The 26,152-nt window shown below is 34.8% G+C and overlaps 1 protein-coding gene across 1 annotated transcript in view; it reads left to right on the top strand.

Annotated features, from left to right (window-relative positions):
- The window catches only part of LOC136034070 (clathrin heavy chain 1-like), a 150,949-nt gene that overhangs the window by 104,828 nt on the left and 19,969 nt on the right, over positions 1 to 26,152 (top strand). The window contains exons 19-23 of the mRNA XM_065715188.1: positions 1,910 to 2,077; positions 5,869 to 6,036; positions 7,541 to 7,675; positions 14,694 to 14,840; positions 20,561 to 20,842. Coding sequence (XP_065571260.1) covers positions 1,910 to 2,077; positions 5,869 to 6,036; positions 7,541 to 7,675; positions 14,694 to 14,840; positions 20,561 to 20,842 — 900 coding nt within the window. The remainder of the gene's footprint in view (positions 1 to 1,909; positions 2,078 to 5,868; positions 6,037 to 7,540; positions 7,676 to 14,693; positions 14,841 to 20,560; positions 20,843 to 26,152) is intronic.

Below are 26,152 nucleotides of genomic sequence, written 5' to 3'. Positions count from 1 at the left end.
AGGGGGTCTGCTTCCCCCTCGGCATCCATAATACACAGCTTAGTCTAAATATAAATAAGGCCCAAAACACACTTGGCAATTTTTACAAATCGTATCTTCTTTTTTTTACCCCCACCACCATACTAGCAGAGATGAATAGGATGGTAATGCAACTGACATATTGGGTGGTAAAATAAAGGATCTGTTTATTTAACGCCGATTGTAGCATATTTTTTTTTTCATCTGCGCCAAAATGGGGGCCTATGTGACTAAATGCATGGTTGCAAACTTGTCGTCCAGTCATCTGATTTAGTTAGCACTGGTGTGTTTGCATTGAGAGGGTGAGTTTTTAGAGAATATATCATTCAACAAAATTGGAAGTCATCAGTGAATTTCTTTTCCTGGGAAGGGATACGACAGTTGCAACAATAAAAAAAAGCTAGATACTTTGATTAGGAAGGGCCCATAGCCCAAATTATGGGCTATGGGGATATTATGGGCTATGAGGCTAATGGGGAGGCCCATTAGCCTCCGTTTTCGAATTTAAACAGATTAAAGCTTATTTATGGTAAATTAGCAAATGAATTCTATTCTAATTCATATGTTCTAAACTAAATACTATTTCAACAAAATGTTTTCAGAAAAGCTTCTGTTTTAACTGCCCTCCCCCCATTTCTGGACATGTTGTCAATGCACACGAATATAGGGAGTGGAGGAGCATACAGTGTATTTTTCGATGTGTAGGGGGACAAATTTGTCGTTTTTCAACTGTTTAAAAAGTTCTGAAATTAGCCTCAAGTTTACTATTTCAACAAAATTTGAATTCATTCACATCAAGAAAATTTCCACTTATTGGTTTTCAGAAAAGCTTCTGTTTTAACTGCCCCCCCCCCCCCATTTCTGGACATGTTGTCAACGCACACGAATATAGGGAGTGGAGGAGCATACAGTGTATTTTTCGATGTGTAGGGGGACAAATTTGTCGTTTTTCAACTGTTTAAAAAGTTCTGAAATTAGCCTCAAGTTAGCCCATCTATTTTAGCCCCAACTTTTGGCTGCTTAATAGGCAACTGTTTCGAAAATTCAACCATGTCAGGAATTACATCAATTGAAAAGTAAAACCGGTTTTTGCTGCGCGGGAGGTGGCAAAGTAATTCCAGCTTTCTTCAGACGCCTCCTGCCTCATATAATAAATGTCTTCTCTCCATTTAAATTACAAAAGGAACTAATTGCAAAGAAGATTAAGAAATATTAAATCTGATCTATATTCTGTATCTAAGCCACAATATAAGAATTTTTTCTTCTATTTTTCAATCATTAATGAAAATGAATTGTTAATTAGAATTGCTTGTTAAGTCAGATCTATTATTGACTGATGTGGTGTTGGTAGATTGTTTACCACCCAGTGTTTAAATACTATATTTAAACACTGAGTTTAATTATTGATTATTATATTTAAACTGATTGAATTGCATATTAGTTCTGTATAATTTAGATTTGTAGTGATGCAAACGACACTCGATTACTTTAATTTTAATGATAATCAGTTACTTTTTATAATAATGAAGGCTACTCAATTCATTCTGCTCTCTTATCTATTTAAGTAATTGAAGAATTTTTAATTCTAGATTTTCAAATGGGAAAAGCGATTTCCCAGTAAGGCTTAATTAACCAAATTAAATACTGCACATTTTGAATTAAAGAGGGACTCTTTCTGTTTTAGAGACAACTGTAACTTTTGACAAATATTCTGCTTTGAGACTGAATTATCTCCCTTACTCTTTAGTATTGTCAATCCTGGAAAATTTAGGGGGGGGGGTCATATTTGTCGTTAAAAAAAAATTTTTTTTAGTTTTATGCATCGGTTGTTGTAGAATGTTTCCTTTTTGTGATTTTTGGAGACATAATAATGGTGTTATTTTCCTTGTAGGAATATCAAGGTGCAGTGGATAGTGCCCGAAAGGCCAACAGCACTAAAACTTGGAAGGAAGTTTGCTTTGCTTGCGTTGAAAGTGGGGAATTCCGATTGGCTCAATCCTGTGGACTACACATTGTTGTGCATGCTGATGAATTAGAAGATCTCATCAACTTTTACCAGGTAAACTGAAAGAGTAGACTAAAAAAACTGAAACCAGATAAAAAAAAAACAGTAAAAAATAAAGAACGACAAAACTAGAAAATAGCCATATTCTGAGACTTGTCAAAGCTTTTGATAGTTTTCTAGGTATTGATGATATAAACCAGACTAAAAAAAAATCAAAACCAGATAAAAAAAAGCAAAAATAAAGAAGGACAAAACTAGAAAATAGCCACGTTATATGTAATTCTGATACTTGTTAAAGCTTTTACTAGTTTTCTAGGTATTGATAATACAGACTAGACTAAAAAAAATCAAAACCAGATAAAAAAGAAGTAAAAAATAAAGAAGGACAAAACTAGAAAATAGCCACGTTATATGTAATTCTGATACTTGTCAGAGCTTTTACTAGTTTTCTAGGTATTGATAATATAGACTAGACTAAAAAAAAAAACTCAAAACCAAATAAAAAAAAGGGTAAAAATAAAGAAGGACAAAACTAGAAAATAGCCACGTTATATGTAATTCTGATACTTGTCAAAGCTTTTACTAGTTTTCTAGGTATTGATAATATAGACTAGACTAAAAAAATCAAAACCAGATAAAAAAAGAAGTAAAAAATAAAGAAGGACAAAACTAGAAAATAGCCACGTTATATGTAATTCTGATAATCGTCAGAGCTTTTACTAGTTTTCTAGGTATTGATAATATAGACTAGACTAAAAAAAAACTCAAAACCAAATAAAAAAAAAGGGTAAAAATAAAGAAGGGCAAAACTAGAAAATAGCCACGTTATATGTAATTCTGATACTTGTCAAAGCTTTTACTAGTTTTCTAGGTATTGATAATATAGACTAGACTAAAAAAAAAAAATCAAAACCAGATAAAAAAAGAAGTAAAAAATAAAGAAGGACAAAACTAGAAAATAGCCACGTTATATGTAATTCTGATACTTGTCAAAGCTTTTACTAGTTTTCTAGGTATTGATAATATAGACTAGACTAAAAAAAAAAACTCAAAACCAAATAAAAAAAGGGTAAAAATAAAGAAGGACAAAACTAGAAAATAACCACGTTATATGTAATTCTGATACTTGTCAAAGCTTTTAGTATTTTTTTAGGTGTTGATAAATAGACTAGACTAAAAAAAACTCAAAACCAGATAAAAAAAGAAGTAAAAAATAAAGAAAGGCAAAACTAGAAAGTAGCCACGTTATATGTAATTCTGAGACTTGTCAAAACTTTTACTAGTTTTCTAGGTATTGACAATATAGACTAGACTAAAAAAAAAAAACAACTCAAAACCAGATAAAAAAGAAGTAAAAAATAAAGAAAGACAAAACTAGAAAATAACCACGTCATATGTAATTCTGAGACTTGTCAAAGCTTTTAGTAGTTTTCTAGGTATTGATAATATAGACTAGACTAAAAAACCCAAAACCAGATAAAAAAAGGGTAAAAAATAAAGGGCAAAACTAGAAAACAGCCATGCTATATGTAATTCCGAGACTTGCCAAAGTTTTTAATAGTTTTTAGGTATTGATAATGTAGACTAGACTAAAAAACCCACAAAAAAACTAAAAAAATAAAGAACGACAAAACTAGAAAATAGTCAAATTATATGTAATTCTGAGACATGTTATACCCTTTACAGTTTGGAAAAAGTATCAGATTCCGATCCTAGTCCAGTGTTACAAAAATGTCGCAATTTAACGCTTTTAGTCTTCAAGTGTATTAAAAATGTTAAAAAAAAAATTTACCGAGGAATCCATAAGTTTTAATTTTCGAAGTACAATTAATAAGAGTAAAATTTTAGCAGCCCTGTCCGTAATTTTGTGTTCCATAAGATATAAAGTTTAATAGAAAGAGATCACGAAAATCAAAGGAGAATAAATAAAAAGATGAAAGAGAAACATTAAAGAAAAGAGCATTGATCGCTTAACAGAAAGAGAACACAAAAATTGAAAGAGAATAGTTAAAAATTAAAAGAAAAGAGAATAGATTGCTTAACAAAAAGAGAGCAAAAAATTTAAAGAGAATAGTTAGAAAGAAAAAAGAGAATTATTAAAAGAAAAGAGAATAGATTGCTTAACAGAAAGAGAGCGCAAAAATCGAAAAAGAATAGTTGTGATATCAAAACAGGTTATGATTGTTTAATAATTTTGAGTTTTGTGTAATTTCCCTGCCTTTTTGTATTTGGGCAAGTAATTTTTCTGAAAAGTAATTTAACAAATCTTCCTATTTGTCTTTTTATTTGTGTTACTTTCTCTCCTTTATGCTATTTTCTGAATTGATAACTGCTTTCTAATAAACTAAAGTCGTTTCTGGAACTTTGGAAGGGCTTATATGTAGTACACAACGAGAAGCACTATTTACGGAAAGTATTGCGACTTTTTTTCTGGGGCTGTAATGAAAGAAAGGTTGAGATGGCTAGGCCACGTTCTACGGATGAAGGATGACAGATTACCGAAGATTGACCTTTTTGGTCAACCGTCTGGGGCTACACGGAAAGCAGGTCGTCCTTGTCTGGGCTGGGAAGATGTCATAAATAAAGATTTAAAGGAAATGGGAACTTATTGGGAGGGTGTAAAGAGGGATGCTTTAAATAGATTAGGTTGGAGGAGCAGCGTGCGTAGCTGTGTTGGCCTCAGGCGGCTTGGTGCTGCAGTGAGTTATTAGTAGTAGTAGTAGTAGTAATGCGACTATTCAAATGACAAAGTATGTATTATAAAAAAGCCACTGGGCCGTGACAATCAACAGATAATTAATAAGTACAATATAATTATGCAATATAATTTTTAAGTACAATATAATTAATTATTATAACATAATAAGATAATTACAATAATTAATATGTAAATGATCATCTTATCGTGTATTCAGATATGCGTAAAAAGAGCCTATAATGTCCTCCAGTTTTCAACAAGCTCAATGCCTAACAAAATAAGAAAAAGATCTTTATAGAGTACCAGGAAGCAGCAAACCAATCCCATGTAAATATTTACCCCCTTAAATCAAAGAGCACCGAGCACTGCTTGAGAAAATGGTCCAATCTTCACCTCCTCTTCACAGAGAGAAGCATATCGCCCGTGAGGAACCCCTCTCTTTTTGTCAAACTCCTTTTACCTGCTCTGGATTGGACGGCAATTCGCCCTAAGTTGAATCCGTCAACATAAAACCATAGCCTGTAAATTAAATTTAATGTAATGATTAATGATACAAGTAATATAATATAATGATATATAACAATATAATATAGTAATATAATATAAGATAATATAAAATAATATAGTTAAATTTAACATAGACTCCCTTTTCAAAACTGGATTTAGGCAGATTATAATGTTTCAATGTTGTAGAATTTAAAATCAGACCATGCCAATACTTGGAAAGACTCTTTTTCCTTTAATTTCGATGTTTGTTTTAAGGTTTGTCTTTTTACATTGTCCTGTGGACTTTTACCTGTATATTTTATTACTTTATTCTACACCTTGTTTTCTCTTCTTTACATTTTCTCTCGTCTCTCTCTTCTTTACATTTTCTCTCGTCTCTCTCTCTCTCTCTCTCTCTCTCTCTCTCTCTCTCTCTCTCTCTCTCTCTCTCTCTCTCTCTCTCTCTCTCTCTCTTTCTCTCTTTCTCTCTATGTCTCCTTTATATATCTTAAAATTTATTATAACTAATTAAATTATCATCAAATAGGCAACATACCTTGTATAATTTAGATTGAATTTATGGAATACGTTAATTGAGTTGGTGAATTTTCTTTATTTTGATTCAATTTGTCTTTGTTAAATCTGTCATATTTTCTCCTAGGATTTGGGTCATTTTGAAGAACTTATCCAGCTGCTAGAAGCTGCCTTGGGTTTGGAGCGTGCCCACATGGGTATGTTCACCGAATTGGCAATCCTGTATTCTTTATACAAAACAGAGAAAATGAGAGAACATCTGGAATTATTTTGGTCTCGAGTGAATATTCCTAAGGTGAGTTTTCGTATTACTTGGAGAAACGAAGCGTATATAAATAAAGCGAAGGGACATTAAATCTGAAAATTGGGTCCTTTAAAAGTAAAATAAAATGACACTTCAAGCAAAATCTATACAAAAAAGGGTTTTAAAGAGATGAACTGCGTCTTTTACCAGTATTCTGCCTTTTCCTTGGCACATCTTATCGATGTGCTGCCTATAACCAGGCGTATGTGTTGCCTATAACGTGTTACCAATACGCGTGCTGACATGCGTTGTCTATAGTGAAAAGTTTTATTTTTTGCTTTTTAGTGTTTCTTTATGAAATTCTAAAATTTTTGTTGTTGGTTTGTGTGCTTCCAACCAAGTTATGTGTGCTGCCTATAACGTGCTACCAATATGCGTGCTGTCATGTACTGTCTATAGTGGAAAGTTTTATTTTTTTGATTTTTTTTTAGTATTTCTTTATGAAATTCTCAAATTTTGTTGTTGGTTTGGATGCTACCAACCAAGATATGTGTGCTGCCTATAACGTGCAACCAATATGCGTGCGGACATGTGCTGTCTATTGTGGAATTTTTTTTTGTTTTGCTTTTTCCAGTGTTTCTTTATGAGATTCTAAAGTTTATTTATTGGTTTGGGTGCTTCTAAATGTTTCACATATTATGTTTATTTTGGGACACTTATAAATATGATGTCAATTTTGTTTGTATGAAAATAGTAAATTTAAAAACCGTCAGCGTGTAAAATTCATTGTGATATGTTTTAATAGTATGTTCTATTGTATGCTGTGTACTATTGTATCTTCTCCTTGAATTTAAGCAGACTTAAAGTCAAATTACCTCTATTTAAAATAAAACTATGTTTTGTCGGCCGGTAGCTTGTACGCTTCCTTGTGTCTAATCCCTCCCCTCTCTCCACGAGAAAAACCTGTTTCATTGCCAGTTCATTATACAGTTAAAAAAATGACAAGTTTTGAAACATTGTTATGGAATTACGCGGCCCCTTTGGCAGTGCTGAAATTTGTTTTAAAACTTTGGCTTTTTAAAGCGCTAACCTCCTGAGTTGGATCCTACTCATAAAAATGCTCCGTTTCGATTGGATTCTGAATTACTGATCAAGGTATTGCCAATCTCTATGACAGAGTAAAATTATTGTTAAAATGGTATCAAATAAACAATAGCCATAAAATATATGGCCATAATAGCCATTAAGCCATAAAATAATATATTTAATTAAACTGTCATTTCTCTTGTTTTTTTTTTTTTTTGTTGTTTTTGCCTAAAATGGAGCTATTATTATTTTGTCTAGTACAAGTTAGAACTGATCTGAAGTAATAAATAATTGTATATATTCTCTTCTTTATAAAAGATGAAGAAAACAACACTTAAATGGGTCATTTAAAAAAAGTCGTGTTTTGATTGATATCTCTTGTAATTTCTAACTTCTCAATTTGGAGGTTTTTTCCTCCCTTTTTTACGCTTGCCTCACTTTTTTTTGATTGGTTAAATGTATCTTCTAGGTGCTACGTGCTGCTGAGAAGGCTCACTTGTGGGCGGAGCTTGTTTTTCTCTATGATAAATATGAAGAATTTGATAATGCTGTCGTTACCATGATGGCTCACCCTACTGAGGCTTGGCGCGAAGGTCACTTCAAGGTTAGTAATGGTCTTCTCATTTGAGAGAAACAGGATAGGTATTATAGTTGTTGATATATATAGTTACTGGTAGTTACATAGTAACATCCTAGTTACTGTAGTGTTCTACTGAGGCTTACCGTGAAGGTCACTTCAAGGTTCGTACTGGTCTTCTCATTTGCGGGAAATCTAGTAGTTACCGATAAAGTAACTGGTATTTATCATAGTATCTATGATAACTTAGTGGGGCTTAGTGTGAATTTCATTATAAGGTTTTAATAATCTTCTTATTTGCGTCAAACCCTATAAGCACGCGAAAAATTTAAACAAATAGAGGCCAAATTTCGCTTTTTTCTTAACGTAATTTTTTACTTTTCCCTTTTTAGTAGTATTGTCCTTGCCGAATACGAACTTTGAATTAGTCCATCAATGTACCATTAGTTTTTGTTTGTTTTTGATATGTGCAAGCTCTTAAATGCTGTTGATTTGATGATTGGCTAATTTGATTGTAAGAATTATGATTCTTTTCACTAGGTTGATTTATGTTTTTTAAAGGCAAACGTAAGGGTAAATTTTAGGCGCTTAAAAAATTATTTAAACTAAATTTAAATTTAAAAAAAAAATTTGAAAAATGTGCTTTAAAAAAATAATTTAATCAGAAATAATTTCAAGGGAAATCTTTTGGTATTTAGCATAATTTTTTTCAGCTGTTTTGAATAATCTATGTAGAAACCCATCGCCACTCATTGTTGCTGAGTAGCTGGAAGTTAGTTATGTTTGTATCTACGCGTTTGCATTTGGCCTGAGAGCAAAATTATCCTATTTTAATTTTTTTTTTTTTTTTTTTTTTTTTTTTTTTTTTTTTTTTAATTTAGCTTATACAGTTTCATAAAGTAAAGTACGGAGTGTTTGGAAAAGTGTTAATGAATATCTGATCACATTATTCCTGGAAGGCTTGGAATTCTTCAGGAACCTGGAACTATTGTTCCTGGAAGGAACCTGGAATTCAAGCCATGAACAATTTCTCTTTCACAAAACAGAATGGATGTGGACCCTAATTTGGAAAGAAAATTTCATCATTGCTTACTAATTTGAAATTGTTATGTAGTGACAATCAACGTCATCCTTCATACTAAGAAAAAAATATGTAGGAACAAAAAGTACTTCATTTTGAATCAATTGCAAATTTTTATTGACTTAATAATTACTCATCAATTTTTTTAACTTTTCTGCAAGTACAGGCTTTATTCATAAAATGGGTCGCAAAAGATTTAAAACTTGCGTTGGGCCACAATGAAAAATACTTGGCAACCCTGGCATAGTACATTGTGCTCTTATACGCTAATGAGTTGTAGTACCCCCCCCCCCCCCTGCTTTATTGTTGTGGAATTAAAAAAAATAGTATTACTCAAAATCGATGTTCAAAAACAGATTTCCTGCCCGCAAAAACCATGATATATGTTTTAGTTCTAATTTTAATATGTAAGGAAAAATGAACAAAAAGTCTTTTTTTTTCTCTGCTATCAAGAAAAATGTAATTTTTTAAAGCTGTTTAATGCCAAAAAAAAAATATTTTCCGAATCTCAGCGCTGGCTGAAATTCAAAGAGTTTCCCTAGAATTTACTCTTACCTTTGCCTTAAAAAAACATAAGTCAACCTAGTGAAAACAGTCACAATTCTTACAATCAAATTAGCCAAAGAGAATTGGACAAAGCCTCCAAAAGTGAATTGTTCCAGCACCACAGGGAACTCCCGAAGCACTATATAACTCCCGCACTATAAATGGCATTAGTAGTATATAGGTTATTTTCAGTATATAGTATATAGGTTAATTCAGTGATAATTTGTGTGACCATTCTTTCGAAACATTTTCATACGGATTAAAAATGTTGTAATCTACTGGTCTAGTTTCTGGACATTTATTTATGTTTTTTTGTAAAAATAGATTTGTGCCGGATTCAAATTAAGTGTGCCGAGCCATTTTAACGTAATCCTAATTGACAAGCATAAGAGGGGCAGCTCCCCATCGCAAGTCCCGTTGTACCTGCTGGGAGAGTCTCCCTTAAACTGTGAGGATCAGGTGGAACGGGGGCTGACGCTTCCCTTGTTTATTGGGGTTCATCCCAGGATGCCAGATGGACTAGTACAGAATGTTGTGCTGAATTTTGCCGTAAGAGTGAAATCAAACAGAAATGCGAACACTGATATCACCAAAACTGGTTGCGATTTTTTCGTCGAAGATATGGCAAACGAAGCGAAAAAATTATTTGTTCTATGGCAAGGTATGCTACTTGGCAAACTGAGAGGCTGAAAGTTACTGACACTGCTGCGGACATTTTGAAAGTTCTTGTCTGTTGTGATCAAAATTCAGTGGCCTACCGAAGTTCGTAATATACAAACCAGATGAAATCCCTACAATTCTTAGTGAGGCAAGCGCTGCGCTAACCCGAAAGGTAAACGATTTATGCCTAGAATTCAAGAACTTTGTGTCTACAGCTAAAGCGTGGGGCCTATGCTGTCCCTGGATGGGTAGAGTCCCAGGCCTTGCTAATCCAGTAGCTGTCAATCCCCATTCATCTTTTGCCGTTGTTCTCAAAATGCCAAAATCTCTCGATAACCCCGATGCTCGTAAGCAGTTTTTGGACAGCGTTTGTCCTACTCAACTGAAATTAGTGAGCTAAGCAAGTTGAAAAAGGACTAGAAACGGTATGTCAAATCTAAATCATCTGCTAAGAAAATAAAAGCTAGTAAGCCTAAGGCTGTTGCCATGCTCAAAGAGAAACTGTTTGTTGCCGTTCTGAAGCAGGTTCCACCTAACCTGACTCAGACTGATGTAGAATCCCTTGTTCTAAGTGCATCAAGGGCAATAGAAATCGGTAACTTTGAGCGTTCCAAAGTGTTTAAGCTGTATTGCAGGACCAGGAAGGATCTTGAAGATTTTCTGGCGGTATCAGTTCGGGTTGGCTATGAGAAGCTGGCTGCGAAAGAGTTCAAATTTCTCCAAAAAAGGTGTTTTTCCTGTCACGGAGTTGGTCACATAGCTTCTGAGTGCGTACTGACGCCTATTTATGGTCGTTGTGGTGCTTCTGACTACACTTCCACGGAGGAAAATAGGTGCACAAATGATATGTTCTGCATTTTGTGCAAAAAGAAATGCCCTACATGCTATAGTGCAATGTGTCCTGGTAGTAATGCCATAAACAGTGCTAAACCCATATCAGAATGAGTCTAAAACCCGCCCACTCAAGGGGCAATCAAGTAATGAACCAAGGATCCTCCATCTCTTTTGTGATTGTCTCATGGAATTTAAATGGAAATTTGCTAAATCGGTATGTGTTTTTAAAGGACGTTTTTTATCTATATGTGACATAATGGGAGCATTTTGCAACTACTTTGAGCTTGAGCCTTTTGGCACTATCAACTTATCATAGAGTGTGCTCGGTCGCTGCGCGCCGCTCTCAGTCTGGTGGCTGTCCTTGTGGTGGTCTATCAACCTTTGTGAAGTTATGTTTTACTTCGTCTATTTTTTATTCAGTAAGTGACTTTTTAGCTATTAGAATCCAGAATTTTGTTGTGCTAAACATTTATCTGCCCACGAACTATTGTGACGACTGATATGAGAGACTTTTTGCCATTAGTGCCGCTCGTTTATCTAAATGCTTGCGAAAAATAAAAGAGCAGGGTTTATGCTGCAACTACTTCGAACTGGGTCTTTTCGAACTATTAACCAATCATAAAGTGTTCTCGGTCGCTGCGCGCCGCTCTCAGTCTTGTGACCGTCATTATGGTTGTCTAGCAACCTTTGTGAATTTATGTTTTCGGTTCGTCTGTTTTTTTTTTTTCAACAAGTGACTTTTTTAGCAATTAGAATCCAGAATTTTGTTGTGCTAAACGTTTATCTGCCCACGAGTTATCGTGACAACCGATCTGAGAGACTTTTTTCCATTAGTGCTGCTCGTTAATCTAAATGCTTGCTAAAAATAAAAGAGCAGGGTTTATGCTGTATCGCGCCTGGTGACTTCGATTGTGATCTAACTGACCCACTTAATTCTTCTGGTGAGCATGATCGCCCAAGTATTATTTTCGGTCTGTTCCATTATGATTATGTAGTTGCACCGAAGAATGAGATTTTTACTTACGTTTAATTTGGGTATTTACTTACCCTTAATTTGGGTAGTACGTCTAACTTCGACCATGTTTGTCATATGCCATCCTTAACTATAGTGGAAGTTGTTGTTAGTCATTCCAATTGAAGGTCATTTTCCTTCGCTCTTAGTCCTAAAATCGGTAATTTTGGCACTTCTTTTAACCGGCTTCCTAAAAAGCAATCTGTATTTTGTGCTAATGATTGGGCCAGGGCTTCTTCAGATTTTCTCCAGATTGCATGCAATGATGTTCTCGTAAAAATGTGTATACCATTTTAGATGCAGAGTTCAAGAAAGAATATGGGTGATTCTCGAGTTAGGCTGAACATTTATTTTTGTGAAGTTGCTCATGCCCTTGCTCTTGCAGAAAAATTGGCAGTACCTATTAGGCGAGAAAGAGTTAGAACTGAAGAGCCCGGTTGGTCAACTAATTATAATTTGCGAAATGCTTGCTTTTCTGCATTGGAGTTCAATTATTTCGTCTTGTTTGGAAGAAGTTGGGTGTCGGCCAAATAGGTTGTGGTCCAGTCTTGTAAAAGATATGCCAAGTCAAACACCGTCTCGTATACCACCTTCCACATGGGTTGAGCATTGTAAAAAATGAATTTTCTGCTCCAGAGCCACGTCTGCAAAATAGTTATAAAGTGAAACTCCGAGATTTTTTTTAGCATGCTTCTAGTCCGGGACTGGTTATTACAAAGAGGCTGGTTATTTTTGCAATTAGTAAACTGAAGAAAAAAAAGTCTAGAGGATTTGATGGGATTTTTGCACAGCATTTGTCGTTGTGTGGTGAACAGTTTATGGAACACTTATAGTCCTCCTTTACCAAATTATATTTAATCTGGGATTTGTCCCTGATTCTTTTTCAATTGGATGTTTGACTCCTATCACCAACAAAAATAAACATTCTTCTGACTGTTCGTCTTTTCGCCCAATAACAATTCCAACTTTATTTTGTAAAATTTTTGAGAATTTGATAATTGAGGAGTTGTGAACTAAATGTACAGTTCAGGCCCACTAGTTCGTTTTTCAGTCTCGCCCTAAGTATGGTTATGCCCTTTCTGCTTTAGTTGATGCCGAAAGTATTGCTTTAGCTGCCCATGATGTAAAACGTGCATTTGATTGACTTCTCCACGAGGAGATTGTATTTTACTTGGGTTTGGCCGGTGTTCACCCCTGCATCCTAGCCCCGCTGGCTGACATGTATGAAAATCAGAAAGTGGAACAGGCTCCCTCTACTAGCTAAGGAGTGTACTAGTCTTTTATATGATTCTGTTGTTTCCCTGCGTGGAAATACTCTTCTCCCAGTAAAGAAGGGGGTAAGACAAGGTGCAATTTCGTCATCGACAGTATTTAATAACAGTATTGTAAGGCCAAAATCAAAGTCACTTATGACTTATATCCTGCGTTGTATTGATTTGTCTTTGATTGGGTATGCAGATGATTTACTGAACCTGAGCCGGTCTCTGTATGAACTAGAAGCTAATTTGATCAAGTTGCAACAAGAGTATGCCCATATTGGACTCTAGTTTAATGCCGAAAAGTCTGAAGTGATGCTTTTTAACTCGAAATCAGATGCTGGTCGGAGCGTCGCACTCGGGGATTCTATTGTTGAGCTTGTGGATGATACTGTATATCTGGGCCTCCCTGTTGAACGGACAATGCTAGAGGCATGGCGGTTACTGGTTTCTCATTTTCAGAAGCTGTCTTTTATGTATAGCTGTATAGTGGCAAATAAGCGGAAGTTTGATCGTCGTCTGTTGGAACTATCAACTAATCATAAGAGTGTGCTCACACGTCTTTTCGTGTAAGAAAAGACGTGTAAACACAAAAAGATAAACACAAAAAGACCCTCGATGAAACTTTTAAAATAACTTATATACTACTAGTGCCATTTATAGTGCAGCGTCTGAAGACTTCACAATAAAAATAGCTAATTTTAAGAAATTCGGGTATATTTATGTTTTTGTCATCCATCTCTGCTTCTTAAAGCACACGAAAAGACGTGTGAGCACACTCTTATGATTAGTTGATAGTTCCAACAGACGAGGATCATACTTCCACTTATTTGCCACTATACAGCTATACGGTCGTCTGTTGGCCCAGGTGTACAATACTATGATTTTGCCTCACTATTTTTACCTTATCCAATTTTCGTGCGTTTTTATGGCTACAGGTAAACTGAAATTGCGTTCACTGTACTACAAGTATGTAAAGTTTTTGCTGCGTTTACCACCGTGGAAAAGCAATAGGTATGTTACGCGCCAGTACAGTGTTACCAACCCTGAAGAAGTGGCTATGTCGCAAATTGACCGATATAATTCGTCTGTCAAGACCCACCCGTGGGCCAATGTTTTACAGCAACAGTGGGCATCTGTTTCTGATCGGTGTGTTTTTTTTTTGTTTTTTTTTTTTATGCTCCATCTGTTTCTCTATTAATGGGTATTAAATACATTCATTCATTCATTAGTCATTATGACTTCTTTATTTGTATTCTCGACTAAAAGAAGAATCCTGGTTTTAAGTTTTTCCTGTGTCTAAAAAGTTGACATTTTCTGCCTGTCACCACAGGACTGTGACATAACTTATTATAATACTAAGTATTGGAAAATTAATATTCACATATAAATTTGTTATCCTTCAACTATTCCTTGAATCCTCCCGTCCCCCATTTACTATTTGGTATTATCTTTTGCGAGAAAACTGAATTTTTCTAAAAAATATTTTTATTTATTTTTAGTTTAATAGAATCATAAAGGGGGAATAGAGGAATAAGGTTGTCATCATTCTACCATTTTGATTATTTATTTTATTATTTTATTTTACATTATAACATGGATTCATAGAAATATTTTTTCTGGACGTGAATTTTCACGCTGTTATTTATTTTCTAGGATGTTATTACGAAAGTGGCCAACATTGAACTCTATTACAAGGCAATTCAGTTTTATCTAGAACACAAACCTCTGCTCCTCAATGACCTCCTTCTTGTCTTGGCTCCGAGAATGGATCACACCAGAGCAGTTAACTTTTTTGACAAGGTATGTATATATTGACTCATTTTGTTATACCTCTACTCAAACGACTATTTTGACCAACAAAGGTGCGCCAACCCCTCCAGGCCGAAGAGGAAAAAGTTCATTCTTATGTTGATATTTTTCAATCTTGGCAAGGTTAAGATCTATTTGGAGTTAGTGAGTATATTTTTCGCCCTTAGCCCACTTTATAGCCCATTTTAGTCCACGTGATTGTGATTATAATTTTAAAATTACTATTTCTAACAACTAACTATAGCACTAAACTACCAAAAAAGTCACGCACACCCCCCACTGAATTATCTTCAGAGCTTAAGTTTTTATTCCCGTCGATGGAATTCAAGTTTCCATTAAATTTTTTAATTTTATTTTAAATTAAATTTGTCTTTGTTACCGTCGTATTTGGGGGAAAATGTATTCAGCGTCGGTTTATTTGCTCCCAATCACGCATTGCACTCCTGGCCGAAGGCATCGAATCAGGAAAGGTTGGTACCTGCGCAAAGCAGACCATTGGTCAGCAGTTTTTTTTTTTTTTTTTTTTTTTTTTTTTTTTTTTTTTTTTTTTTTTTTTTTTTTTTAAGAAGACTTTTCTGTTCAGGGACGGCCTCCTTTTCATTTAGTCTCAGATAGATGACCAGAAAGTGCTATTTCGGGAGTAAAACTTCATAAACTTCACCTATCCATAAAACTTCTTTCATCCATAAAACTTCACCTATCCATTTTAAACTTTCTCTATCATAGTCCTTGAAAATGGAATGGAACCAAAGTTCAGCTCATTCTCTAATATATGGTTAGGGGCCTAACCCTTGGATTGTAACATGTCAAATCACATTGAAAATGTTGTGAAAAAAAATTAAAACAAAAAATCATTACATTGTATTAGTTGAAGCCACGGCCGTATCCGTAATTTTTGCTTGGGGGGGGGGGGGGGGTACAAAAAAACTTAAAAATGTATCAGAAACTTGTTTATATGCATTTTTGTTACATTTCTGAAAGTGATGCATAACGAAAATGGCGAAAACTGAGTTTAAAGGGCGTGACAGCAAACATACTTTCCTAGCCGAGTGGTTAGCAGGCTAGACTTAAAATCTTTTGTTCGTGAGGACAGGGGTTCAAGTGCTGTTTGGTTATTTGGTTTGTAACGGGGATCAGTGACGTAACTTGACTCTATTAGCGACTATCGACCCAGCTTTAAATGAGTACCCGAAGAAATCTGGGGAACGTAAATAGGAAGGGTGTGCGGAATCAGAGGATGGCTGGCCCTCTCCCCCGTTGCACTTCCTGGTTGAAGGGTCATGAAACGGAGATCAGCACCACCGTTAGGGACTGTAAAGGGACTGCACCACCGTTAGGGACTGTAAAGGGACTGTAATAAGGGACTGCACCACCGTTAGGGACTGTAAAGGGACTGCACCACCGTAAGGGACTGTATAAGTCTCATGCCCTATTCTTTCCCTTTTTTCTTTACAGCAAACATGTGCTCAATAGAGATAAATTTCAAGGAAGGGGGGGGGGGGGTTAATTGCACAAACAGACGAGCTTATATCGGACATATTTCGTTGATTAAATTAGTATATTTTGGCACAGTACGAGAAATTTGTTGTTGATTTTAATATTCCACTAGTATTTGATTAAGAATACTAATAGCCACTAGTAAGAATAGCAACTATTATTTGGAGAATTTGCAAACAACCAGATCGTAGAGGGCATATCTTAGATGAGTTGTACAAGATTAAATTCCAGAGATTTGATTACAAATAATGCAGAGCCATCTAGCATATGTCTTATATGTCTTGTATTATAAACATAGATATTTGAATGTTTCACTGACGAATGACTTCTAAAAGAAAAGCTGATTTCTTGTAAATGAATGTTGACAGTAAAGTCCATAGAAGAAATGTGATGCGAACAGTATGTTTTTGCCCATTTAACAATAGAGTATCATCTAGAAGATGCCAGATGCCGATTCCACGGACTGAAATATTTGAAGATTCCATTCTCATTGAATTCTAAAATAATGCTGTTTGTTTTGCACCATCCACCAACAGCACCATGTAGCAGTTGTCATAAATTATGGTAAATAAAAAAAAAAGGCAAAAATAAGATTGAAAACTCCGAAAAAAAGTTTAAACATCAAAAATCTGTCCTCTTGTTGCGTTTTTACCAGTCGGGCAAAAATTTGGGGGAGGGTCAACCCCGTAACCTTCTGGAGACGACCTTGGTTGCGGATGATAATTATTGACATCAACAACAGCAAAAAACTACCTCGATGATGACAACATCGATGATGTCATGGTGATGATATGGTACATAGCAAGAACGGTGATAATGATACCTTCTGAAAGCGCAAATGTCGCTCATTGTTGCGAAAATTACGATGCTGATATTGATGGCAAATATGGTGTTCCTTGATAGAACTGGAGGTCATATGGTTGAATGCCCCTTCCTTGCGAAAAATTGAATTGCGTGCCATGATATTGGCTTTTGTGCAGGGAGGAGTGGAAGAATACTCTCATTAACAGCGGCCTCATTGCCTCTCTCTAATACTTTAGAATGTGGTTTAATAATTCACTTTTTCTGTCGTAAAATTTTTAGATTCTTGAAAATACAGAGGCCCGAGTCTCGAATGTTCAGCGTGAGCACTTGAAAATAAACAAATTAAAGTTATGTAATAAAGGTGTAATATCTTAAGTATGATCTTGTGATGTATAATCTTAAGTGGAAATGGCCCATCTTAGCACCTCTATAGCAACTGCGATTGCAAGGTACGATAATTATATTTAGAAATTATTCCGTATTGAAGTCCATGATTGCGTATTGTCCATTTATTTATTACCAATCAGCTGTAATAACCCTATATTAAAAGCCTAGCATTACGAAGTGTGTGGCCACTGGCTACCAATATTAGTCAGTTTGGGTAACACAATTCAACATATATAAAGAACTCACCTACATCTCTGTCCTCTTATAGGCCAAACAATGCTTTGCGTATGATAGCCGGCCAAACGTTGGCAAAAGAAAACCACTATGTTGTCCCCCCTCCCCTTAGAGAATTTCCCCCAACCTATATTGGCTTAAGGAATAACCAAAAGCAGTATATAGAAAACGAGCTCACTTCACACAAACTTAACTTGAGGTGACTATCAGCTTGACATGAGCTGAGCTCAAAGTATCGCAGCGAAAATAAGGTAAAGTTGCCTCTTCGTGGACAAGAAAGTGCTGGCCAATCAAAAGAAGCTATTGCATGCGACCGTCTGGCAGTATTCAGAAATAAAATCAAAAAAAAAAGATAAAGTCAATTAGTATGATGACTCATACCGATAATTCTAATACTAAAAGCCGATGCTTTGTTCGGGTCCAATTTTAACCTGAAAAATTGTTAGATTTAAAGCATGATTAAAAATGAATTTATTCATAGAAGGTTAAGGGCACTTATCTGATAACCAAACGGATGGCCATTGCTATGCTATCCAACACATAGGTGTTGAAATGCAAGATAATATTGGAATTACTTGGAATCAAATTCAGTCGAGTTTCTGCTTTCCCTGTTGGTATATAGCTATAGGCAATGAAATTTTGTGTATATATGTATATATGTTGTAAGACAAATTGTCAACATTGTATATGTGTTTGTGGGACACAAACTTATAATTTACATCACCTGACTTGTTTGGTGTCGTATGGAAAACATTGTCGAAACCCCAAGAGCATGAGAAAATGATGAAAACCCGAGTTGATCCCTGGTAGGGGTGCTGATTCACGAAAATGTAGAGGAGGGGGGCTAAGGATATTTTTGAAAATTAAGATACGAAAAAAAACATTTCAGAAAGTAAGAGGGGGTCAATCTTCTGTTTTTTAACGATCATGACAAAAAAGGTGCTTTTCAATACTTAGGATGGCAGTTGCGTGATTGGCTGTTGAAGCTTCTTTTTCTTCTTCTTCTTCTTCTCAGCATTTGATTAATTTTTACTAAAGCTCAAATTTATTACAAAAATGTATTAAATGGGGAAAATGCCACATCTTGAACATAACTTTGCTGGTAATTTTTATTTGTCACGCATGCTTATTCAATGGATCCGAATTGATACAAGTTCAGTTAAAGTCCATTTCTGGTTATTTTAAAATCTAAATAAACAGTTTAACTGATGAGACTACAATGTAAATACTTATTCACAAGCTTTTTTTTCTTGTTTTGCTTCAAATAGGCTGACGATGCTTTCACATTCCACTTTAGAACCTTTCGCACTAGTGTAAGTTAACACTTTGTTACATTATGTAAGCTTGTGGAACGAATTTTGTCCGTGGCGTTAGCAGATGCAAGTAGATTCCAGCTCTATATAGAATGTTATGCTCTCTATTATTATTTATTTATCTTTATTATTATTTAATTTTTTCTTTAATTTTATTATCTTTAATTTTATTATTTATTTATCTTTATTTATACGCCCTATATGTCTAGTCTATGCTCTCGTATGTTACTTGAAAATCATGTTTTTCTAGAAAGTATTATATGCTTTCTAGGTATGGTTCTCAATCTCCAGTTCATAATTAGATTCGAGCTCTTATATAAAATTTTACGTATCTTATGTTGTTGAAAAGTCAACTCAGTAGCAACAGTATTTATTTTCTGGATTTAGTAAATTTTGAAAGTAAATCAATTAGCTATTTTCTAGAAAAACTTTCATGCTTTGTAAGCATGATTCTTCATCTCCATTTCACAATTTAAATTTTTTATTTTTTTATTTTTATGCTTAAATTTTTTATACGGTGTGTCTATAATGACTGTGATGATTTTACAGCATGATCATAATAATTTTCGGAATTTTTACGTTAGAGGACCAGAAGGACTTGCTTCAGTTTATAATGTTATTTTAGAAACTGAGTTCGTAACAGGACTTAACGGCGTAGCTTGGGAAGTGATGCACTTAGTGTGAATGCAGCTTAAAGGATAAGCATCAGTGGAAGCGATATAATTATTATCTAGTTACGTTATGGTAATCGGGATGATTTCGCCCGGTGATTATGATGGTTTTACGGTTTTTTATGCTAAACTAGTGTGAAAGGATTTGCTTTATTTTCGGATTTTATAGTTAAGGCAGCATAACTTAACTGCTTAACGTGGAAAATGATGCACGTAGTGTGAATGCAACATAAAAGATAGGTATCAGTGGAAGTGACATAATTGTTATCTAGTTACCTTATGGTAATCGTGATGATTTCGCCCGATGATTATAATGGTTTTATGGTTTTTTTATGCTAAACTAGTGTGAAAGGATTTGCTTCAGTTTCTGATTTGATACTAATGGCAACATAACTTAACTGCTTAACGTGGAAAATGATCCACTTAGTGTGAATGCAGCTTAAATAATAGGCATCAGTGGAAGCGACATAATTATTATCTAGTTATATTATGGTATTCAGTTTCTGATTTGATACTAATGGCAACATAACTTAACTGCTTAACGTGGAAAATTTTTATGCTAAACTGATTTGCTTCAGTTTCTGATTTTATTCTTAAGGCAATATAACTTAACGTGGAAAATGATGCACTTAGTGTGAATGCTGTCTAGAGGATAGGTATCAGTGAAAGCGACAAAATTACAATTATGTAGAAAATTTCTTCTGTTATCTAAATTAACTGTGTTATTCTTATCACTGTGCAATACGTTAGGCAGCACGTTGATTAGTGTAGTCGATCTTCTATTTGAGTTGCACTCTTTTTGTAGGTGAACCATCTTCGTCTTGTCAAACCGTACTTGCGAAGTGTTCAGAGTTTAAATAACAAGGCAATCAATGAAGCCCTCAATGGACTCCTTGTCGAAGAAGAAGATTATCAAGGTTTAAGAGCTTCTATTGATGCGTTTGATAATTTCGACACTATTGCATTAGCCCAAAAATTGGAGAGGCACGAATTGATTGAATTTAGAAGAATTGCTGCCTATCTTTATAAGGGTAATAACAGATGGAAACAGAGTGTTGAACTCTGTAAAAAGGATAGACTCTTTAAGGTAATTAGAAATATTTAATCTCTAAACCCTCTAGAAAACCGAAAAAATAGGCTGAATAATCACTTGTTGGACAATATGTCCTGTAATATTTGATTAAATTGGTATTGCAAGCTATAAGGGCATATAACCTTACCCTTTTACCCTTTATTACCTTTATACCCTTTATTACCCTTTATAAGAGTAATAAGAGATGGAAAAAGAGTTTTGAACTCTGTGAAAAGGATGGACTCTTTAAGGTAACTGGAAATATTTAATCTCTAAACACTCTAGAAAACCGGAAAAATACGCTAAATAATCACTTCTTGGACAATATGTCCTGTAATATTGATTAAACTGGTATTGCAAGCTATAAGGGCATATAACCTTACCCTTTATACCCCTTATTACCTTTATACCCTTTATTACCCTTTATAAGGGTAATAAGAGATGGAAACAGAGTTTTGAACTCTGTAAAAAGGATGGACTCTTTAAGGTAACTGGAAATATTTAATCTCTAAACACTCTAGGAAATCGGGAAAAATAGGCTAAATAATTGCTTCTTGGACAATATGTCCTGTAATATTTGATTAAACTGGTATTGCTAGCTATAAGGGTATATAACCTGACCCTTTATTACCCTTTATAAGGGTAATAACAGATGGAAACAGAGTGTTGAACTCTGTAAAAAGGATAGACTCTTTAAGGTAATTGGAAATATTTAATCTCTAAACACTCTAGGAAATCGGGAAAAATAGGCTAAATAATTGCTTCTTGGACAATATGTCCTGTAATATTGATTAAACTGGTATTGCAAGCTATAAGGGCATATAACCTTACCTTTTATACCCTTTATTACCTTTATACCCTTTGTACCCTTTATTACCCTTTATAAGGGTAATAACAGATGGAAACAGAGTGTTGAACTGTGTAAAAAGGATAGACTCTTTAAGGTAATTAGAAATATTTAATCTCTAAACACTCTAGAAAACCGGAAAAATAGGCTAAATAATCACTTGTTGGACAATATGTCCTGTAATATTTGATTAAATTGGTGTTGCAAGCTATAAGGGCATATAACCTTACCCTTTATTACCTTTATACCCTTTATTACCCTTTATAAGGGTAATAAGAGATGGAAACAGAGTTTTGAACTCTGTAAAAAGGATGGACTCTTTAAGGTAACTGGAAATATTTAATCTCTAAACACTCTAGGAAATCGGGAAAAATAGGCTAAATAATTGCTTCTTGGACAATATGTCCTGTAATATTGATTAAACTGGTATTGCAAGCTATAAGGGCATATAACCTTACCCTTTATTACCTTTATACCCTTTATTACCCTTTATAAGGGTAATAAGAGATGGAATCAGATTTTTGAACTCTGTAAAAAGGATGGACTCTTTAAGGTAACTGGAAATATTTAATCTCTAAACACTCTAGGAAATCGGGAAAAATAGGCTAAATAATTGCTTCTTGGACAATATGTCCTGTAATATTTGATTAAACTGGTATTGCAAGCTATAAGGGTATATAACCTGACCCTTTATTACCTTTATTACCCTTTATAAGGGTAATAACAGATGGAAACAGACTGTTGAACTCTGTAAAAAGGATAGACTCTTTAAGGTAATTGGAAATATTTAATCTCTAAACACTCTAGGAAACCGGGAAAAATAGGCTAAATAATTGCTTCCTGGACAATATGTCCTGTAATATTTGATTAAACTGGTATTGCAAGCTAAAGAAAAGGCTTGTTGTACTTTTGTACTAGACTATCATAATTACTTGTATAGACAACTGAAGTGATTAATGCAATTGAATAATGGATTGATTAGTAATTATTGTTTAGATAACGTTTAATGAAATTTCTGTAATTTTAATTATATAAATGTGTAAAGACCTATTAATTATTAATTTTAAGTTTGAGTAAATTTTATTTATATAAATTTTATTAAGCATTTTACATAAAATTTTAATGATTAAATATTAAAAATAATTAACGCTACTACTATAAATACCTTACACTATTATTCAGCCGCCTGAGGCCAACATAATTGCGCGGGTATTGCCTCAGTCTCAATTTATTAAAACGCCCCTCTTTACAACCTACCAAGAAGTTCCAATTCTGTTAAGACCTTCCTTGCGACGTCCTCCCACGCCATTTGTGGACGATCTGCTTTTCGTTTTGTCCTAGATGATTAGCCCCAAAGGGCAATCTTTGGCAGTCTGTCATCCTTCATCCGCACAACATGTCCTACCTATCTTGTCCCTTTTCTCATTATAGCCTTAGAAGTTGGGATAGAACCACATTTTTCCTACAGACTGCTGTTTGGTAACCAGAAAAACCGTGAAAAAATGTGCGATTTGACCTGAAAACAGTAAAAAAAAACATGAAAAAATTAAATAAAAAAAAATGCGATTTGAAATAATTGATAATTACTAGCGAATGATTCACGTAATGATTAACGGATTAATGTAATAATTAACTAATAGATTAATGCAGTAATCAATGGATTAATTTAAATTCAAATACTATTTGTCTTTTTATGGCACTTGGTATTAACCAAGTGACATATAGCAATCGCAAATTCTGTCGGTCTGTCTGTCTGTCGGTCTGTCTGTCCCAGTTTTGCTACTTTAGGCACTTCTAGGTAAGCTAGGACGATGAAATTTGGCAGGCGTATCAGGGACCGGACCAGATTAAATTAGAAATAGTCTTTTTCCCGATTTAACCATCTGGGGGGGGGGGGGGGGAATGGGGGCCCGTTAATTTGGACAAAATAGAAAAAATGAAGTATTTTTAGCTTACGAACTGTTGATCAGATCTTAATGAAATTTGATGTTTGGAAGGATATCGTGTCTCAAAGCTTTTATTTTAAATCCTGACCGGATCTGGTGACATTGGGGGAGGGGAGTTGGGAGGGGGGAAATCTAAAATCTTGGAAAGCACTTAGAGTGGAGGGATGGGGATGAAACTTGGTGAGAAACATAAGCACGAGTCCTAGATACATGATTGTCATAACTGGAATGGATCCGCTCTCTTTGGGGTAGTTGGGAGGGGGGTTAATTCTGAAAAATTAGAAAAACTGAGGTATTTTTAACTTACGAACGGGTGATCGGATCTCAATGAAATTTATATTTAGAGGAATATCGTGTCTCAAAGCTCATATTTTAAATCCCGACCGGATCTGGTGACTTTGGGGGGGGGACCTAAAATCGTGGAAAACGCTTAGATTGGAGGGATCGGGATGAAACTTGGTGGGAAAAATAAGCAGAAGTCTTAGATACGTGATTTACATAATTGGAACGGATCTGGTCTATCGGGGAGGGGGGGGGGGGGGTTAATTCTGAAAATTTAGAAAAAATGACGTATTTTTAACTTAGGAAGATTTGATCGAATCTTCATGAAACTTCATATTTAGAAGGACCTCGTAACTCAGATCTCTTATTTTAAATCTCAACCGGATCCAGCGTCATTGGTGGGGCAGTTGGGGGGGGGACCGGAAATCTTAAAAAATACTTAAAGCGGAGAGATCAGGATGAAACTGGATGGGAAGAACAAAAACCTGTCTAAGATACGTGACTGAAATAACCGGACCGGATCTGCTCTCTTTGGTGGAATTGGGAGGGGGGGTTAATTTGGAAAAATGTGGTATTTGTAACTTACGAAAGGGTGACCAGATCTTAATGAAATTTGATATTTAGAAGGTTCTTGTGCTTTAAAGCTCTAATTTCAAATTACGACCAGATCCTGTGACATCGGGGGAAGTTGGAGGGGGAAACCGGAATCCTTGGAAAACGTGAAAATTGGGGTATTTTTTATCTTACGAATAGGTGATCGGATCTTAATGAAATTCGATATTTAGGAGGAATTCATGTCTCAGAGCTCTTATTTCAAATCTCGACCAGATCTTTTGACTTGGGGGAATTGTAGGGGGAAATCTTAGAAAACATTTGGAGTGGAGGAATCGGGGTGAAGCTTTGTGGATAGAATAAGCAAATGTCCTTGATACGTGATTGACGGAATCATACTGGATTTGCTCTCTTTGGGGGAGTTGGGGGGAGGTGTTCAGTGATTTGGCGACTTTGGTGCTTCTGGACGTGCTAGGACGATGAAAATTCGTATACGTATCAGGGACCAGCTCAAATTGACTTGATAAAGCCGTTTTCCTAGATTCGACCATCTGGGGGGCTAAAGGGAGAGGATAAATTAGACAAAATGAGGTATTTATAACTTATGAGTGGGTGATCAGATCTTAACGAATGTTGATATTTAGAAGGACACCGTGACTCAGAGCTCTTATTTTAAATCCTGACCGGCATTAAGCCTCTGATTTTCCTTTTAAATCAATCTATTGATTCATAGAATTTCGTTAGAGCTCATACCATATGATCTCTGGGCTCTTAGCTCTTCTCGCCTCGTCACAAGTGCCATATGAGCTCCTACGTCTTGTTTTTTTCTTCAATGTGATTCTTAAAAACATATTTTTTTAAATCAGAGCATATTATTGTTGCCCCCAACTGGCGCCCAAATTTATTAGCTAATTCAAAATTTTCTTGCGTAAAAATTTGCTCTGTTTTAACAAAGGAATTGAACGAGTCAAAAATGTTTTATTTGTATTTTTCTAAAAAAAAAACGCCGTTTTAAATCTCTGAATGAATATCTAGCAAATCTAGAAAATAATTATTATTTTTTTTTATTGTTTGCGTAGTGAGAGTGCTGTTCAACCAAGTTTAAAAAAACAATCAGTCAATAATTATTCAGTAAAAACTAAAATTATTGGAATTTCCGCATCTTTAGCTTTTTCCTTGCGACGGTCAGAGTTGAACCTGACAACCTTTAGATTGGGCGCGCGTTCTGAACCACTGCACCGTCACAAGGTACTGATAATTATGTATTACTGAAGAGATGATGTGCTTATCTTTAATCTCTTTAGTGTTTATCACTTAAATCATAATTTTAAAGATTCTGATGCAAAGTACAAAGAATACAAAAATGAATAATTTCATATTTACTGTTTACAAATTCTCCTTCCCCCTCATTTACGATAAATTAATTGAAAATTAACCGAAAAATATGATAGCTCTTCTTGCCTAGGCACAAATGCCATACGAGCTCTTTGCTCTTGTTTTTTATTGGTGGGGCAGTTAATGCTCTGAAATTTAATAATCTTGGAGAAGTTTTTAATTCTAATTTTTTTACTTTTTTTTGTATTTTAAAAACAATTTTATGAGTCTTTTTTTGTTGTTATATTTGTACAAGGTGCATTTGTCAGAGGCAAATCCTCTGACAGTAGTATCAGATATCCTCTCTCTCTCTCTCTCTCTCTC

The sequence above is a fragment of the Artemia franciscana genome, chromosome 12, assembly GCF_032884065.1.
Source record: "Artemia franciscana chromosome 12, ASM3288406v1, whole genome shotgun sequence".
In the NCBI taxonomy this organism is placed as follows: Eukaryota; Metazoa; Arthropoda; class Branchiopoda; order Anostraca; family Artemiidae; genus Artemia; species Artemia franciscana.
This window is presented reverse-complemented; position numbering and strand designations above follow the sequence as displayed.